The following is a 14489-nucleotide window of genomic DNA, read 5'->3' as shown; positions in this document are numbered from 1 at the left end:
CAGCGTGTGAATCGGTAGAAGGAGCTGGAACAGAATTCCCCTACAGCCCACCGAGAAACAGGCGTCCTTGGGGACGTTGTCGGCATCAGGAGATGCCAGGCCTGCCTGGCATAGCCACTTCACCCACTGCCCTATAAAAAGGGACTCAGCCTCAGTTCCTGAAGGGGGACCCAGAAGTGAACAAACCAGCCGTGGGGCAACAGAGGCTATGTAGAGCGGTGTCTTCAAACATGGCCACTGGAAGACGGGTGGATTTCAACACCCAGAATTCCCCAGCCAGCGTACAAGTGAACCTGAAAACAGGTAGATTTCAACTCCCAGAATTCCCCAGCCAGTATGGGCAATTCTGGGAATTGAAGTCCACACATTTAAGTGTCCAAGTTTGAGCAACACTAGATTGGGGAGGAAGTCTAAGAAGAGCCCTGGGTTGGACCAGAGCCCCCATCTTCCCCAAGCCATGCGGGAAGGGGATGATGGAAACCATAGTCCAGCCCAGCCCCCCACTAGAATAGAGAAACCATGCTATTCCTCCATTCTGTGCTCAGGGACCCTGGGAATTTTCACCGCCCAACGTGAAATCCACACTTAAAGATCACTCTTTCCACCCCATCCGTCTTTGCAAAAAACCTGCCATCTGGAAACAGCCGCAGTTTAAACATCCCGGAGAAAGCATTTTCGAATATTGATGCTAAACCTTGGTTGACCTTCCAACAGGCTGGAGGTGGGAAGGAAAAGCAACCAGCAAGCCAGGTTCTGCTTTTCCCACCCACCCCCCTCCCAAGCCCCCCTGCTGCTGAATTTCCTGAGAAACACAGATGCGCGCTCAGCAGTCAGAGTTAGGGGGAAGGGAGAAAGATTTGAGGAGGGGTCTCCCGGATAGAAAGAGAGCCTCCCCCAAATGCTGGCTGGCAACCCTGGCTATGAGGTCTCTGCAGAATGCCAGGCTGGGGAGCCCCTGGCCCACCGCCTGGAAGACCCCCGTGGCACTGTATTTGCAACAGCCCAGCTGATTGTGGGTGGTACGTTTTGGGGCTGCCTGCTTTGGGGGATCCCTGCCCTCATGCCACCCACCCTGGCAAGCCCGGCTGCTGTGCTACCAGCCTGGGCTTGTTGCCTGCACCGCCGTGCCCTCTGGCTCCCGAAGAGGCCCGAGCCATTCCCCTGCCCTCCCCCTGCCTGTTCCCCCCCATCCGTTGCCCCCCCCCCCACACTGCTTGGATGGCAGCCCAGAGGCCCTTTGCTCAGGCCGGGCCTACGTGAGCGGAGCGACGGGCGGGGGGACGGGGCAGGCCACGAGCAGCCAACCAGCGGCCGGCCTCTTTCCTGTTTGCTTGCTAATTTCGGTTGAGAACACGGCGCAGCCATTGGACGCCCGGCTGCAACGCACAGCCCTGGGCCCTCTGCCAACTGGGCCGGCACAGGGCTGCTGCTAAGGCTGGGCTGGTGGGGGGACTGGAGGAGAGGCAGGAGGGGCAGATGCCCCCCAAAAAGCCTGGGAAACCGAGGCAGGGAAAGGAGGCAGGCAGTGGCTGAGAGCGCAGCCCCCTTTCCCTTTGCCCCACGTCTGTTTCCCCCCCCCACACCGTTCAAATGCACCGGGCAACTCGGGGTTCCCTCGAGGTTGCGAGCATCTTTCGGCTGCTGCCTCTTCGTTTTAGCCCCCTCGCCCACATCGGAGCCGATTCCCCTTCTCCCACCTGGCGGACAAAAAGGCCCCCTCCCCAAAATACTCGGATTAGTCACTGGTGGGTGACTGAGCCGGAGGCAATGATATCGCATACAGCAGGCGGAAGACGGTGCCAGCATTAAAAACGGGTTTCATGTCAAAGAGAGCGGAGAGAAGAGGGAGCTGGCAATGCCTGACCCGCCTTTCGGAGCCGCCTTGATCCTAACAACACAGGGAGTCCTCGACTTATGACTACAATGGGGCCCCCACATTTATGCCGCTGAGTGAGACGCGTGTCAAGTGTGCTCTGCCTTCCTTGCCACGGTTGTTTAAAGTAAATTGTTGCAGGTGTTCAGCTAGTAACACGGTCGTTAAACGAGCCTGGTTTATACCATTGGGTTGGCTCGTCAGAAGGTCACAAAACAGGACCCGGGGAAGCTGCGGCCGTCATAAATAGGGGTCGGTTGCAAAGCGTCTGAACTTTGATTACGTGATCGGAGGGATGCTGCAACGGTCGTAAATGTGAAACACGGTCATAACTCACTTTTTTCCAGGGATGTTGTCACTTCAAATGGTCACTGAATGAACTGTTTTAAATTGAGCACTAGCTGTATTAATCCGCTTACTGTTTTTTTTTTCCCTGGGAGCTAATCTGGCCTTGCCAGCGCCACTGAATTGTGTACACGGCAGCGCTCGATTCGCAAGCGTGCAATTAAACGGGGGAAAACGGGGGTGCCCTTTCTCCTCTCCTTAATCAGCCAGCAATTAGCAGGGGAAGTGCAGTGGGCAAATCGCTAAACAAGCTTGTGTCGTGCACACATACACCTGGCGTCGGCAGTTGCCAGGTGTTTCACCTCCTGGTTTGGGGGAAGATGTTTTGGGAAGCAGCGTTGGAAACAGGCAAGGATCTCTTCGGAAGCGTGTGGGGGTGTAAGGAAGCCTGTGGGGTGTCCAATGAATCGAAGGTGCCATTTTGACTTTTTTGACCTCATCTCACAGATACCGCAAGGACTAAGTTCAACGCCAAACTGGATCCACAAAATCTGCCTTCTTCAGATAGTGTTCTCTTACAGTGTGTCTCAACTTTGTGAACCTTAAGATGGGTGGAATTCAACTCCCAGAATTCCCCAGCCAGCATCCCCCATGCTGGCTGGGGAATTCTGGGAGTTGAAGTCCACCCATCTAACAGTTCATTAGCATACTGCTGGGGAATTCTGGGAGTTGAAGTCCACCCACCTTATACACTGGACTCGACTTTAAGCTCCCTTTATGCTTCTTCAGGGACTGTTCCCATCTTGCAAAAAAAAAAAAAAATTAAATAAAAATCATATTTTGGGAAACGTCGACCTAAGTACGAGCCAACGATATTTCAAGACGCTCCCAACATACCCCTAACCCCAGAAGTTATATGCATGACCTCTTCCATCGGAGATGAACTCCAATGTCTGAGGAAGTCACCCAACAATTTTGCTCATCACTGTTGGATTCCAAGACCCATAATTCCCCACTCGTGGGGGAAGGCTGCAGTACACATAGAGCTGATGGCATTAAGAGATTTAGACCATGGGGATCCCATCAACTTCATTGCAATGGTGGGATCACTCTGTCAATTCTCTTTGGCTCTTTTGTTTTAATCAGAATGCAAATTTCTCTTATGAGCGGATAACCAGGAAAGAGCAAAACAACTCGTCTCATTCTCAACTTCAAAAGACAAAAAGGTCCTTCCAAATTGGATATCCAGGAAGTCCTCGTCTTACGGCCACAATTGAGCCCAACATTTCTGTTGCTGTTAAGCGAGAAACTTGCTTATGTGAGTTTCATGCCATTTTACGACCTTCCTTGGCACGGTTGTTAAGTGAATCGCTCCAGCTAAGTTAGTCACATGGTTGTTAAATGAATCTGGCTTTCCCCGGTTGACTTTGCTGGTCATAAGGTCGCAAAAGGGAACACTGCAGACGTCTTAAATAGGAGTCAGTTGACAAGCGTCTGAATTTTGATCACATATAACCATGGGGGTGGCTGCAATGGTCGTAAGTGTGAAAAAAAGTCACTTTTTCCACTGCTGTTGTAACTTTGAATGGTCACTAAATGAACTACTGTAAGTCGAGGACTACTTTTACAACTCCCAGTAACCAGAACACTGGACAAAAATCGCGGTGGCTGGCCATCAAAACTCAAGAGGCCTCAGGCCTGAGTGTTATACCAAGGATGGTTCCCCCCAAATATAGTTTGTTCTGACCACAAGCAAACAATGTTGGCTGTCTTCCTGACACCCTAAATTAGAACACTGAACAATTCCAGCAACAATTCCAACAGGATAAAAACTTCAGAAGTATGTATTATAGATTAGTTAAGAGCAGATGTCTCCAACCTTGGCAATTTTGTGGACTTCAACTCCCAGAGTTCCTCAGCCAGCCAAGGTTGTTTGCCAAGGTTGGAGACCCCTGCTCTAACTAATCTGGGAATTCTGGGAGTTGAAGTCCACAAGTCTTAAAAGGTGCTAAGGTTGGAGGCCCCTGACTTAAGAGGGAACCAGAAAGGAATTTTCTCAATTCGATAAGATAATTGTTGTTATTTGGACCGAGGGGCTGTCTTTGCAACAAGTCTAGGGGACTTTACACCCAAAAAGGAAAAAATAAATAAATTAAAAAGATGACCTTATGTGCCCTGACACACTCCATAGGAACAGCCAAGCCTGGTAGAAATTCAGCCAAGTCATGATTTGGAGTGATAAATGCATCCCAAAACAAGTGACGGAAGATGAAGGAATTGCCAGAAGTTCAACAACAATAAATGTGTATTTATTGAACTTCCAAAAGGTGTAGGGGAAAAAAAGTGCAGTACCTACCGCCCCCAAATCCATTACCTGAATCTCTGGACTGATGCTTAAGGGATCCAAGCCAACAGAGAGAAATGAGCTACAGCAATTGACCAGGCTCTTCGCTTCCAACTCAAAAGTATTTACGCTCTGCAGAGTATGATGTTCACTTTAAAAACCAGGAGGAAAATCTTTGACTCTATAATGGCAGAAGGGCGGGGAGAGGAACCCAATTCTTCCAACCAAAAATATTGTGTATTGTGTATAGGTGGGGGCCGGGTGTGTGTGTGTGTGTGTCTTAAAAGCCAGAATTTTTATGTGCCACTTGCTAATTCTGGGAGAAAAGCAAAGGCTGAATTCGAGAGGGCGTGTGCCTGTGATGTCATAACAAGGGGCGGGGCTTCAGGTGCTCCAGGGCAGCTGCCATCTTGACTTTTTTGACCCCCGCCCCACCAACATCTCTACTAATTCTAGCTCTAAAGGGGCCGGGGAGAGACCCACAAAACGAACGATAGAAAGCCCAAGCGGGCCTTGATTTACGGTGGGTTCGTTTAGTGACCGAAGTTACCATGGCAACTGGGGGGGGGGAAAGTGGCTTAGGCCCGCTCGTGACCCTGGCACCATCCCTGTGGTCATGTGATCAAAGCAAGGCCACGAACGGGAATCACATGACCCTGAGACATTGCAACCATCATAAATGCGAGCCAGGTGATTCACTTAACAACAGTGGCAAGAAATGGTCATGAGATGGGGCCTCACTTAGCAAGGTAAATGTTGAGCTCAACGGAGGTCGTAATTCGAGGACTAGCTGACCTTCCTAGCTGCTACACCACCTGACCAATGACACATAAGGAAGAGTCTTCCCGCTAGAATGGCCATGCCGCAAGGGCCATCCCAGCAGGAAAAAGAGTGCGTCCCTCAACAGTCCAAGTTATTTGGGGACTTTATGGGTCAAGCTTGGCCCGGCCTCCCTTTCAGGGGTGTGCTTTAGCCCATCTTATAGGCAGCCTTTGGGGTCCACCTTAATTATTCGCAGGCTCCTTCTCGTTTGGTGAGAAAGAAATCAGCAGGTACACTGAAGCCCAGCAGCGCCTCTCGAATGTATTTATTTTATTTTATTTATTAAATTTTTATACCGCCCTTCTCCCGAAGGACTCAGGGCGGTTTACAGCCATGATAACACAACAGCAATATACACATAAAACCATAATTAAAAAAACTTATTATAAAAATGGCCGAATTAAAACATTTAGAATAAAACCCCATAAATTATAAAATATTAAAACATTAAAACTAATTAAAATCCTATGCCAGTCCTGCGCGAACAAACAAATAGGTCTTCAGCTCTCGGCGGAAAGTCCGAAGGTCCGGCAGTTGCCGAAGTCCGGGGGGGGGGGAAGTTCATTCCAAAGGGTAGGAGCCCCCACAGAGAAGGACCTTCCCCTGGGGGCCGCCAGCCGACATTGCTTGGCGGACAGCACCCTAAGGAGTCCCTCTCTGTGCAAGCGTACAGGTCGGTGGGAGGCATTCGGTAACAGCAGGCGGTCCCGTAAGTACCCAGGCCCTAAGCCATGGAGCGCTTTAAAGGTAGTCAGCAACACCTTGAAGTGCACCCGAAAGACCACAGGTAGCCAGTGCAGACTGCGCAGGAGCGGTGTTACATGGTGCCCCTGTCGGGTGCCAGAATTCTTCCTCTTTACTGCCCTGTGCTCTGGGGGTTGCTAGGTCTTCATTGACACCAGGTTCTGCCCCTTCAGTTTCCCCTGTGCCTTGGGTTGGGTTGAAGAGAATAAGAGAGTGGGAAGGGACTTCGGAGGTCTTCTAGTCCAACCCCCAGCTCAAGCAGGAGACCCTCGACCCATTCAGACAAACATATTTCTTCTGTTTTCTTTCTGTATTTACATATTCTGTATTTACAGGTGGTCCTTGGCTTATGGCCACAAGTGAGCCCGGAATTTATGTTGCTAAGCGAGACATTTGTTAAGTTAGTAACACGGCTGTTAAGTGAATCTGGCTTCCCCCTTGACTTTGCTCGTCGGAAGGTCGCAAAAGGGGGATCACGTGACCCCGGGACACTTTTAACCATCATAAATAGGAGACGGCCGGCAAGCATCCAAATTTTGATCACATGACCACAGGGAATGCTGCAACAGTCGTAAGTGTGAAAAATGGTCATAAGTCACTTTTTTCAATGCCATTGTAACTTTGAATGATCACTAAATGAACTATTGTAAGTTGAGGGGTTGCCTATACTTCTTTCTTTCTTTCTTTCTTTCTTTCTTTCTTTCTTTCTTTCTTTCTTTCTTTCTTTTCTTTCTTCTTTCCCTTCCTTCCATCCTTCTTCCTTCCTTTCTTCCTAGCCATAAAACTAAAATAATTGCTCGCTCTATCTATCTATCTATCTATCTATCTATCTATCTATCTATCTATCTATCTATCTATCATCTATCTATCACTCTAACACTAACTCTTTCTCTCTCTCCTTATCCTTTCCACCATAATCTTGAAACTTTTAGCAATCTGCAGCTGGCAAAAACTGTGCCTCTGGACATGTACAGAAAACATTTCCTTCCTAAGAGCATAATCCCACCCTGTCATCAAATCTGGGGCACAAAAGCTTGCAAAACATAGACCCTGCCGCTTTTTTTTATCGTGCCTATAAACCCAGATTCTTATTTTAGAAAATTAATCATGGGCTGTCCGGCGGACATACGCTCCGGAAAGACCTTGGCGGGCGGCCCGGATGCCTTTACAGAAGCCTGCAAGGTGTCGGGAGGACTCCTGTGTCAGATACGCCACACGTAAGGCTCCTTTGGCGCAACAGCACTTTTTAATCCTATTGGCCTAGTTAAGAATTGCTACCCAAGCAAAAAAATGGGAAACGAAGAACAGCACCCACAAAGCCACAATTCTCATGTTGCAGAGGTTGAAATATCTCCATCCTTGCCAACTCCTCCCGGGCCCCTTTTTTCGCTAATCTTGAGATGGAAAGACCAACGTCCACTGCCCTCTTGGTTCATCCAAGGCCACAAACAACAGCCAGCGTTAAAAGCGACGTAGTACGGAGTGTATCTATGACCCAATTCACAGAAGGGGAAGACTGCGACCTGGAAGGTACAGATAGATCTGCAAAAAGGTCCTCACAAGGCTCCCGTCTTTGGGCCTGTGGCAAGACCCAGGTTCTCAAGAGACCCAAGTCCTGCTCGGGCTCCCATTCTCCAAGAGGGCCTCCGCACTCTTCAAGCCTCAGCCCTCCCACCCAACAAAGTCCCTCTCCCCCAGAGATTGAGTCTCAGACCAGCCTAGTCCCATCCACGGAAGCATAGCAGGGATGGGGCGGGGGGGAGGAAGAGGAAAACACGGTCTGGATTCCGAATAGAGACGCGAATCAAACTACCTTCCTTCAAGTTCTAGATTCACTGGCCTGTTTCATAAAGTAGAGACGGACCGTCGTTTGGCAACAACAATTCTGTACCACTGCTTGGGGTATGTGTACAAGCGGAGAGAGGCACCCCAAGCTGGGCCTAAATGCCAGAAGCCTGAACTCTGGTTGGAAAGGAACGGCAGATTTGGTTTGGACAGAGAGTAGTATAGAGGATGCAAAAATCTGTATTTGTATGTGTGTGTGGGAGAGAGAGAGAGAGGGGAGGAAGGAAGGAAAGAAGGAATGGAGGGAGGGAAGAAGGAACGAAGGAAAAGAAAGAAAGAAGGAAGGAAGGAAGGAAGGAAAAGAAAGAAAGAAAGAAAGAAAGAAAGAAGAAGGAAGGAAAAAAGAAAGAAAAAGAAAGAAAGAAAGATCAAAATAATGGAAAAAAGAGAACAGGAAGAAACTAATAAAAGATGAAGGAATGGATCATGAAAAGCAGAGAGAGAGGAGAAGAAAGAGAAGACTGAAGAAATGGCGAGCAAGCAAAGAAACAGCTGAGCACGATACACATCACAGAAGGAAAGAACAAAATGTACCAGAGCAGCTCAGGGAACAGGGAAGAAATGGAAGAAGTAACTGAAATGGAAGGAGTAAGCCAGAAGAGAAAGAGAGAAGGAGAAAAAGGAGGAGGAAAGCAAAGAGGAGGAGAATATCTGCCAAAAAAGGTTGAACGTCAAAACACCAGAGAGAAGACGGAGCAAAGCCTGAAGGGGACGGAGCGCAGGAGAAGGCGGCACAAACAAGCCGAGCAGAGAAGGAAGAGATGGCAGAGGGGAAAGCCACAGCGGCCAAACAGTGCCGGGACTCACCTGCCCCAGAGACCCCCAGGGGGAAGGCACCCTCGGGCCCAGCTTCCTGCCTAACTGCCCCATCATCGGTCTCTGCCATCCACTGACCGCCGACTCCTTGCCAACCCCAAACCAAGCGGGCTCCTCTCCATATGTGGAACTGAATCCTACCTCCACCCACCGCGTCACGGCCTGGCACGGAGCCGGGAACATGTGATGTACACAAGACCGGTCATGTGTTCATCCTCCGGCACGCGAGGGTCACCGGCTTCCCTGCCCGGAGGAAAACAGCCAACAGCAACGGCTGGGGAGAGGAAGGACATGTGTGAGGAGGAGGAGGAGGAGGAGGAGGAGGAGGCTGGCTTGGGACAGCAGCCAGTCGAGATGCCTGCAAAGGGGAAAGGCTGAAGCAGAAAGCAAAAGTCAGTGAGAAGCAGCCGCCAGAGGGTGCCAGCGAAGCCGTGGGGGAGAACCCGGAGCAGTGCCAGGGATGATATGCAGAAGAGACAACCCAATCCGGAAGCAACGGATTAGGATGATGGGAAGGGTTTGCCCGGCAGCAGGCTCATGTTTTAAAAGGGCCTCTCCTCCTGGCCCAAATAACTTCCTAGACGTTGCCATCCCTGGCTGGGCGCAGCCGTGGGCACCCTAAACCAGCAGTCCCAGAGGCTGCAGGAGTTTGCAAGACTGAGGCGGTGCGGGAAATACCCCCCAGGTTTACTCCTTGCAAAGTTGCCAATGAAGCTTCTCCTTGAGGCAAAAGTCCGCAGAGTCCCTGAAGGTGCCCTCCTGGTACCTGCAGGAGCTGCGCCTTTGTGGGCAGGAATGGCTCAGGACCTCTGAAAAGTAGCCAGGATCGGCAGGAGATCAGCTCTGGATTCTAAACTGGATTTAATCAATCCCGGCCACGATCCTTCGGAAAGAAGGAGACCAATCCCGAGTTCTTAGCCGAAGCGGTTTGCGGATTTCTGAGCCATTTCCTTCTTGTCAAGGAGAGAGGCGGTGAGCGGCCGAAACGTTCCAATTCTGTTTTCCGGCATCATCAAAGCTTCGCCTTACCTTTGATACTTTGACCAGGACATCCCTGAGTTACACAGTCATGGTTAGGGCTGATGCACACCTCCGCCCTGCAGTCAGTTCTCCGCGCTCATCTTAGCCAGGTTCCGCGAGAGACTAAAACTCTTATAGGCTAGGAGCGAGCGTTTCAAAAGAGGGAGAGGAGGGGCGAAGTGAGGTCTGCCTTGGCCGGATGCCTCGGACGGGTGGAAGGGTGCCAGGTTTGTCCTCCCCGGGCAGAGAGGGCCAAGAGCTGCCTCCGAACAGCCAGTGCGGCAAATTCTGCAGCCCAGGAACCGTCCCGAGGCAGCACCCCCCCTTGGGGGCAACGATGCTCCCCTGGGCACACTTCCTTCCCCCTTCCCAAACGGCCAGGCGAGGCCCCAATTGCACCCACCTAGGACCAAATTCCTTGCAGCAAGCTGGAAAGCACACGGCTGGGAGAAGGGGGCTTTAAGCTGGTTTCCCCCCCCATTTCTTTCTGACCCGCAAAATCTCCTGCCACCCCTTCCGTGCTCTCAGTGACCCAGTTTTGGGAAGATCCGGATGGATTTGACCTATATCCTGATCACCTTGTCTTCCACACCCTACGGGAGGTCTGCAGGTGTGGCTTCAAAACTGCATCCCCCAAAGCTTAAACCCTCTCTCAAACTCAGGGTGCAGAGAGCATTCCTGCCAATGCAGGTCGATCCCAGAAGCCCCCATCTCTTCCCCCTTCCCCCAACTGTCTTGGCGACTTAAATTTCCAGCCTCCAAGCTTTGCGGGTGTAAAAGCTGGTTGCAAACCCCAACATTCCTATACATGACCATGAAACGGGCTACTGTACGCCATTCACAACATTTCTGCTGGTCGATAACATTACTCACACAATAAGTGACATGTAGGAATCGGCTGGCTCAGTTTCTCCACAATCTTACTGTACAAAAATTCCTGCCATTTGCAAGCTCTGCACTCTTGTTCCCTTATTGTTATTTTTTTCCCTTTTCAATATGAATTAATATACCTTTGCCTTTGAATATGAATATACAAATATATCTCTATCTCTTATTTCTGTCTGTCCGTCTATCTATCTATCTATCTATCTATCTATCTATCTATCTATCTATCTATCTATCTATCTATCTATCTATCTATCTATCTATTTATCTAATCTCATAGACACAGATGCAGACAAACACATATGGTATATATATCACTCACTCACACATTCACACAACTGAAGAATACTGCAAAACTATCCAACCAGAGATATTTTTGAAAAAAAACCATAGTTTTTCCTGAAACCTCTGCTTCCCCTCCCTTTCCCTTGGGCGGATTCCTTGCGCCCCCCCTCCCCCTTCTAATCCACTCGATTAAAGAACCCATCTGGGGTCTAAAGGCAGCAGGCGAGCGAGAGGCCATGATAGGAAGTCTGCCTTACTGTAAACAAGATGTATAGGGAGGCTGAAATGCATGCACACAACCAGGACAGTGGAAAGGTCCGCTTTTGAGATCTGGCCAGCTCCTCGCACTTACGGCAGACAGCTTAACAGGCGCTCACCTCTCCTCTTTTCTCTAATTGCTGATAAACCCTTGGCAAGATCCCTACTGTAATCTAATAGATCTCCTTGCAGCCCAGAAGACATTTCCCCCCCTCTTCCTCTTCTTCTGCAGAACTATAGGCAGACCAAGGAGCCATATATGTGTTCAATGACAAACCTGGCCGATTTATTTAAAAAAAAAATTTTTTTTTGCAATGGCCAAATAATGCCTGGCCCCCTCCCAATGACCTCCTGGGTATTCCGATCCACATTCCAAAGGAGCTCAGCCACCGAGGAGGACGCGACCCTTCCCCAAATACTTTTCCAGGGTACCTGGAAGAAGAACGGGACCTTTTTCAAGAGTGAGGAAGGGGTCTTCTGTGCAAGAGGGGGAGAAAAGGAGGGGCTTCACCTCGCAAATTACAAGTCTCGCCGGAAATCTCGACCAAACGAGGGGAGGGGGGCTAAGGGGTCGACGAATTTGCCGAGTCTGCAAGTCTGCAGCCTCCCCACCCTCACGAACTCATCCATCCCCTGGCCCCTCCGCGAGCGTGCCTGTGCCCCGGGGGTCCGGAGGAGACCCCCTGCAGAAACCCACCCACCCACCCAAGCCCTCGGCCTCTCCTGCCCTCAGCCCGCCGCTGGCGCATCCTGCCCGTCCTTGCAAAGGATGCAGCAGCCCCACGCGCAAAAACCGCCGCGGGATCTTTTCCGCCGGCTTTACCTGGGACCCTGCAACCCATTCTCCATGGCTGGCCGGCTCGCTCGCTCGCTCGCTCTCCCTCCGCTTCCTTCCCTGCCCGGGTCCGGCTGCTGGGCTCGGCGGTGCTCTCCCTCCGCTCTCTCCGCCCGCGCTCCTTCGGCCCCCCCGCCCCGAAGCCCACTCCCCTCCAGGCTACTCCCACCGCCCCTCCCCCATCCGCGCCATTGGCTCCCCCTCCCACGCCGGAGCAGCCCCCACCCCCTCCAGCCAGGCAGAATCGGGACTCTCTGGCACGCCTCCTTCGGCGGAGCCGCGCGGCCATTGGGCGCAAGGCTGTCACTCCGGCGCCCGGGGGGCTCTGCCCCCTCATTTGCGGGCACTTGGCTGGGTCGAGGGTGCCCCCCCGCGGCTGCGGATGGGAGCTCCGGGTGGGGTGGGGGCGCGAGCGGTGGGAGGCCGAATTCAGCGCAGGCAGCTTGGCCGCGCAGAGCTGCTGCAAACCGGCGCCGACCCGGAGTCGCGCCGGTTTCTTTGGCCAGGTTGGAGCTTCGGTGGATACACCTGGGGATGAATGCCGCCGAGTGCCGGGCGTGGGGAGGGTACTTCGGAGTCTGCAGCACCACGCAGGACTGCAAGGGAGGCGACTCCCGATTAAGCTGCCCTGTGCGCGGCTTGGCAGCGATCAGGAGGGGATCCGGGTGGAAGGGAAGGCGAGAAGGGACCCCCGCCCCATGAATGCGCCTCCTCTGCTGTCCCTACTCCCCACCCCCGCCCCAAAAAACCGGCCGCCCAGCCGCCAAGTTTATATGGTCCCTGTACTTCAAATGGGACGATCCGAATTAAACTCTAGGAACTGAGCCACGGCTTTCCAAACCCCTCGCATCGGACGGGAGAGCGACCGGGTTAAATAGACTACTCCAGGGTCCCGAGCCGGGTCCAAGCTCCGCAGCCCCAATCGGCCGGTGGAGGAGGATGGCATTTGTAGTCCAGCGCATCCCCCTTTCCCCGCAAGGAGCTTTCTGCGAGGCGAGAGGAGCCTGGCTCCGGCCGTCGCGCGCCGGTCCCGCAGACACCTGTTCGGGCGGGCGCTCTCCCGGGTCCTGCCCTGGCCAGCATCTCGATCCGCGGACCGGTTGTGTGAAGGCGCCCCCTTGCGGGCGAAGGAGGCAGCCGCTCCGTTCTCCGGCTACCAAACCCTTTCCGCGACGGGAACCGAGTGGATGCGCTTAAGGCTGAACTTACTGGGGAGGGGGGAGAGACCCCCGCCCACTACGACGAAGCCACCCGGTCGCGCAAACGGGGAGAAGTGGCAGAGTCTCCGGGGATACCCAGGAACCTGCTCTGCACCTCCCGGTCCCTGGCCGTCTCTTTTTGATGGTGGCCTTCCCCGATCAGGCGCCCTCTGCATTTCAGGACTACAATTCCCATCAACCAAAACATTCTAGAATACAATTGGGGGCGGGGAGGAGGCTTCATTTTGGGGTTGCAGAACTCCAGGAAGGGGGCAAAGGGGAATATAGGAGGGGGAAATTCTGGGTTGGGCTCTCCATGGCCACTGTCCACAAAAGGGCAGTGGACCATGGGATTCCTCCTGGGATTCCTTGAAAAACCAAGCCTGTTCTCATCTTCTAGTCCAACCACCTGCTCAATCAGGAGACCCCACCAGGACCATCATTTCAGACAAATGGATGTCCGCTCTCTTCTTAAAAACCTCCAGCAAGCCTTTCTTCCACTGGTTAATTGGGTAAGACTCCCTCATTTAATAGGAGTTAAATCCTTTTCGAACGATGTTAGTTACTCCCGCTCAAATTCACTGGCCCTCCCGGTGTTTTCAGAATTGCCCGGACGGACAAAGCGTAAAAATCCCAGAGAGCCGATCTTGACTGGTGGCTAACAACTTCACTGTTCCTGCCTTGGATTAAAATGTGTAAACCAGAAATGTGGCTATTGGGCTCCTTCTATTTTTGTTGTTCCAAACAAGAAGATGTCCACAACATTGCAATCTTAGGCTAAACTTTAAGACTTGTGAACTTCAACTCCCAGAATTCCTCAGCCAGCTTTGGAGTTGAAGTCCACAAGTCTTAAAGTTGCCAAGGTTAAAGACCCCTGGGCTAAACTATTTGAACCTGATTTCTGTAAACAAATATTCTTCCAACACTTAAGGGGCTGTCACAGAGAAGAAGGGATTGATTTATTCCCCAAAGTACCAAAGGGCAAGACAAGAAGGACTGAATGGAAATTATCAAGGAGAGATCCAACCTAAACTAAGGAGAAACACTGAGAACAACTCATCTAAAAATTGTTTGTCTCCAGAACTTGTGGGTGTTCCAACACTGGAAGTTTTCAATAAACGGAAAAACCCATTTGATCAGGATGGTATAAGTTTTCCTGCCTTAAGTAAAGGTTAGGCTAGAAGACCTGCAAGGTCTTCCGGCCTTCAGATTCTATGAAATCTTGACATATTCATTTGGGATAGTCAGTCTGGGAGAAAAACGGTTCCCCCACTCATA

General features: G+C 51.5%; 1 protein-coding gene across 3 annotated transcripts in view; it reads right to left on the bottom strand.

The window, feature by feature from the left end:
- HIF3A (hypoxia inducible factor 3 subunit alpha) overlaps positions 1-12041 on the bottom strand; it is a 43757-nt gene extending 31716 nt beyond the window's left edge. The window contains exon 1 of one of the 3 annotated variants that reach the window (XM_058195226.1): positions 12001-12041. In XM_058195226.1, the coding sequence (XP_058051209.1) occupies positions 12001-12026 (26 nt within the window). In that variant the 5' untranslated portion in view covers positions 12027-12041. The other 2 variants (XM_058195228.1, XM_058195227.1) reach the window with 2 other exon arrangements.
- Positions 12042-14489: the final 2448 nt, after the last annotated feature.

Source organism: Ahaetulla prasina, chromosome 10, assembly GCF_028640845.1.
Source record: "Ahaetulla prasina isolate Xishuangbanna chromosome 10, ASM2864084v1, whole genome shotgun sequence".
NCBI lineage: Eukaryota > Metazoa > Chordata > Lepidosauria > Squamata > Colubridae > Ahaetulla > Ahaetulla prasina.
Note: the sequence above shows the minus strand (reverse complement) of the source record. Positions and strands in the feature narration are given on the sequence as shown.